This window comes from Lipotes vexillifer, unplaced genomic scaffold (genome assembly GCF_000442215.2).
Source record: "Lipotes vexillifer unplaced genomic scaffold, Lipotes_vexillifer_v1.1 scaffold126, whole genome shotgun sequence".
NCBI lineage: Eukaryota > Metazoa > Chordata > Mammalia > Artiodactyla > Lipotidae > Lipotes > Lipotes vexillifer.
This window is the reverse complement of record NW_006778324.1, coordinates 950,167-954,248: the sequence shown is the minus strand read 5'-3', so window position 1 is coordinate 954,248 and position 4,082 is coordinate 950,167. Positions and strand designations below refer to the sequence as shown.

The window sequence follows — 4,082 nt, the reverse complement described above, 5'->3', positions numbered from 1 at the left end:
TACAGCATTCAGCTTGGTCTACGAGGTCGGTGGTGGGGGTGGGGGGGTCTTTCCTGGCCAGGGGTTCTTACACAGGGGCCTAGGGCTCACCTAAGAGGTCATTTGTGTTGATCTTAAGGGAATCTTCCTGCCCCCGCGTGAGATCACAAATGAGAACCTTGGTGACCCAGTGCCTCCTTCACAGGATCTGCTGCGAACGTGAGGCTGGGGTTATTAGTGTAACTGCTGGGAACGGGCCCCCGCCAGCAGGGAAGGGGACAGGCAGGGTCCTAACCCTTCTTAAGGTTGAAGGTGGAAGCACGGACTAGATGAGCCACAGCTCCCAGCCAGGAGAAGAGCTCTAGATGCGAAGGCACATTCTACCCAGTGTCCCGGATGGTGGGCAGAAGTGGGGCGCAGCCTGGTGCGAGAAGGCGATGGTGAGAACAAACCAGCCACTGCCGGTTGTTCTGGAAGGCTCCAAAGAAAAGCATCTATTCCTAGGGCTGCTTTTGTGATTGAGGGCGAGCCTCATGGCAGTGGACAACCCCTAAGTTTCTTTAAAGTGTGGGAACCAGCGAGCAGGGGCCCAGACGGCTAGAGCCAGGACAGGAGACACTGCAGGGAGGGAAGGCATTTCCAGCAGCTTGGGTGAGAGAGACCCACGTGACACCGGCAGAGGCCGAGGGACTCACTGGCACCTTTGCTGCCGGGCTCGAGCTGGCCTTAGTCCTGCCCCAGGCCTCCTTCTGCTGGCGCCCATCAGCAGTGGACAGGGGTAAGTCACTTAACCAGACCACTGTCCTGCTCCTGACTTTGGTGCAAGTCACCATCAGAGAGTTGGACACCCGCCATGCCAGGCCCAGCAGGCACCGCAATACCGAACTCCACCGGTTGCGACGTGTCCAAAAAGGAAATGAGTGTAACGTGGCGTGGCTGCCTTTCCATGGGGCCACGATGGCTCTTGATGACGGTCACTTACCTCTCCAAGTGCCTGGGCACCACCTGCCCGGGATGGATACCCAGGCCTTGGGTCTGTCATGTGGAGGGGTCACCCCAGCCATGTGCCTCTCCACACCCTCCTGGACCTCTTCGCTCCATCCACACCTGTGTTCACGTTCTCCTGGGGAACCAGGTAGCCCTGGCCTCTGCATTTTTTCCCCAGTTCTCTAGGCTGGAGTGCTTGGCTGGGCCCGGGGGGCAACTGGCTACTCCAGAGGCGGAAGCTGAACAGGCTGTGGGCAGAGGAAAGGGTCTGGGCAGCGGGTCCCAGAGGAAAGATCCTGTCTGGAACCCTGACCCCGTCTCTCAGTCACAGAGCTGGGAGGCCCAGGAAGCACCGGCTGACTCTGGCTTCTCTCTCCTGCACGCAGCTGAGGTCAGCGTCTCTAAATTGCTAGTTATTCCTTTCTTCAATTAAGGACAATTCTTCTGACGCAGGAAGTTAACTCCCACCAGTTAATCTAATGGCCTTGAGTCCTGATGTGTTTGCTCCATCTGAAGGCAGGGCCAGAAATTCCTTGGTAGCAGGTCACAGCCCACGCATTCAGGAGCTGCCCTGGGGGGCCAGGGCCCCACATTCCCTGTTGGACTCCAGATCCACACAGCAGCACTGATCTTCAGACAGGGACTGGGGCTGCGGTGGAGGTCCAAAGTGGAGAAGCCACGGAAGGATCCCGGAAGTGGGTTGTCATGTGGCAAGCCTCCTCCATCTCTGGCCCATTGTCTTCCCATCTGAGAAATGGGGGCATGGAGGAGGGTCTGGCTAGATCATTCCTGTAACTCCCATCATCTCGGCGTCTCCCCTAACCTGCCCCACCCACCCCCCCCCAAGGGTTTGTGGTGACTGGACGGAGAGGTGAGAGGGGTCTCAGTGCCCACCTCAGGGAGCATCTTCCCTGAGCAGGATGTGTTTGCCTATGAAATACACACACACACACACACACACGCACGCACGCACGCACGCACGCACGCACTCACGCGCGCAGTGCTGCCTGGAAGTAGGGCCCCTGCCAGACTGTGGTCACTGCTGCCGCTGTGAGCCAAGGGCCCCAGGAGGTGCTCAGGCCCGGGTGTGTCCCCTCTGAGGCTGCTTTATTGTTCCTCTATGACAACTCACACCCACAGACCAGGTGGCCGAACCTGGACATTATCCAGGCAGTCAGGCCTCTGACTGTGCCCTGCCTGCAGGGAAGGGTGAGAACCAGGCCCGAGGGATAGAACATAGGCTCTAAATTTATCCTGCATAACCACAAGCACGGAACTTTCTCAGCCTCCCTTTCCTATGTGTAAACTGGGGATAATACATCCACCCGAGGGTATTATGTACCAACTGCCTGAGGGTTAAAAGACATGATATATGTGAAGCCCCGAGCATACTGCCTGTCCACTCATTGCTATCCCTGCCTCCACCATGCCCGAGTAAGGGGGAAAGGCTGCAGGGATTCACTCACACACTCCCAGCTGGTGAAGGATGGCACACACCGGCCAAGAGCTCTGGCTTCAACCTTGGAGCTTCTGAAATTTTGTTTCCTGGTCAGCCCTGCTGTCTGGTTCTGGGATCCAGAACTCTGGGGACTGAGGGGTTCCCTGGGATGTGGGACTCTCAGTGCTAAAACCAGGAGTCTCTGGCAAACCAGGATGGTTGGTCCCTCTTGGTGAAGCCACACTAGGGAGTTTAGACAGAGGGCCCTTGGTTCTGTTGAGTGAGGCCACAGAAGGACCCACAGGTGGGTCATCTGAGGTGCAGATTTCAGTTCAAATGAGGGGAAACCTTCTCACGGTCAGCAGCGTCCAAAGATGGAAGAACTCTTGCTTGAGGTACTGAGCTCCCTGTCCTTGGATGTAATACACCAGGAGCTGAAGGGCCACTTGATGGGGATCCAGTGGATGGAGACCAAGCCCCGGGGGGTGGGGTGCTGGGCTAAATGCCCACTGAGGAGCCTTTCAGCACCATATGTGCCCCGTTTCCATAGAGGGGCTAATGGGACCCTGGAGTTGGGACAGTGGCTACCCTAAGGGTGGAATTATCCTTTTCCCTGGAAGGTGGGTGTAGGATAGGGTGTGTGAGGTGCCTGGCTACAGGCGGTAACTGGGCTTTAGCTTCCCAGTTCCTCAGAAGGAAGCAGAGGGCATCTTCTCAAGGGATGGTTTGGTGGGAATTGAAAGGTCATCTGAGAACAGATCCCCCCTAGCCCTTTCCAGCAGCTGAGCCAGGCAGCCGGCTTCGGGGATGTTGGGAGCTGCCAAAGCCTGGGCAGACATCTGCTGGGCCCACCGACCTGGCCCAGCCTTGAGCTAGGGAGAGGACTGCTCTCCCCTGGGGCCTCCCATCTGGCTACCACCCAGGCGCCACCGAAACGGCTGGCTTTCTCCCGCCCCCTGCTGGGGCTGGGCTGTGGGTCCCCGGCTGCCACCAGGCAGAAGCCACAACCCCAGCCTCCCCAGCCTCCGCTGGGACCGTTCACCAGGATGTCTGCGTCCCAGGTGTGGGAAGCAAAGGGGGCTACAGCTCACAGCTAGGCTCCTGGCCTCCCCAGACTGCTCCAGCCTGGAACCCCAGGTGGGCTTTACGTGTATTTTACAAGTTCCTTTAGAACTAAGGGCACAGAAATCCCTTCCCCTCTGAGGCTAGTTCAGGTCCAGGTTGTGGATCCTAGAAATGATAGCCTGGAGTTGGGGCTGATGGAGGGCTCCATCTCTTGCCTCGGATCCCTGGAGACACCTCCCTCTTGGCTTCGCGGGAGCCTCCCGGTGCCCGTTCTTCCCTTCTCTCGCTCCTCTCTGCTCTCTGTCACTCTCCAGGTGCCAGGGTCTCGAATCTCCTCCGAGTTTCTCTCCCCCTCTCCCCGTCGGTGTTTCGGCCCCAGGGGTGTCTCTAGCGCCCAGTCTCAGTGGCTCTCGCCCCCGACTCGCGGTCCGCGTGCGCATCTTCGCCTGGACCGCAGCGCCTCCGCGTCTCTGCGCCCGTCCGGGGCTCGGAGCGGAGCGTTTTGGAGCGGCTGCCGCGGCCCCGGGCAGGGGTGCGGGCCCGCGGGGGCGGCGTTGGGCGCCTTCCTCCGTCAGTCCCTCCCCGGCGGCGCGGGGGGGGGCCGGCGCGGCCG

The 4,082-nt window shown here is 59.4% G+C and overlaps 1 protein-coding gene across 1 annotated transcript in view; it reads left to right on the top strand.

The window, feature by feature from the left end:
• Positions 1–832: 832 nt before the first annotated feature.
• PITPNM3 (PITPNM family member 3) overlaps positions 833–4,082 on the top strand; it is an 89,927-nt gene continuing 86,677 nt past the window's right edge. The window contains exons 1-4 of the mRNA XM_007451607.1: positions 833–901; positions 1,577–1,661; positions 1,814–1,837; positions 3,849–4,001. Of these exons, the coding sequence (XP_007451669.1) occupies positions 833–901; positions 1,577–1,661; positions 1,814–1,837; positions 3,849–4,001 (331 nt within the window). The remainder of the gene's footprint in view (positions 902–1,576; positions 1,662–1,813; positions 1,838–3,848; positions 4,002–4,082) is intronic.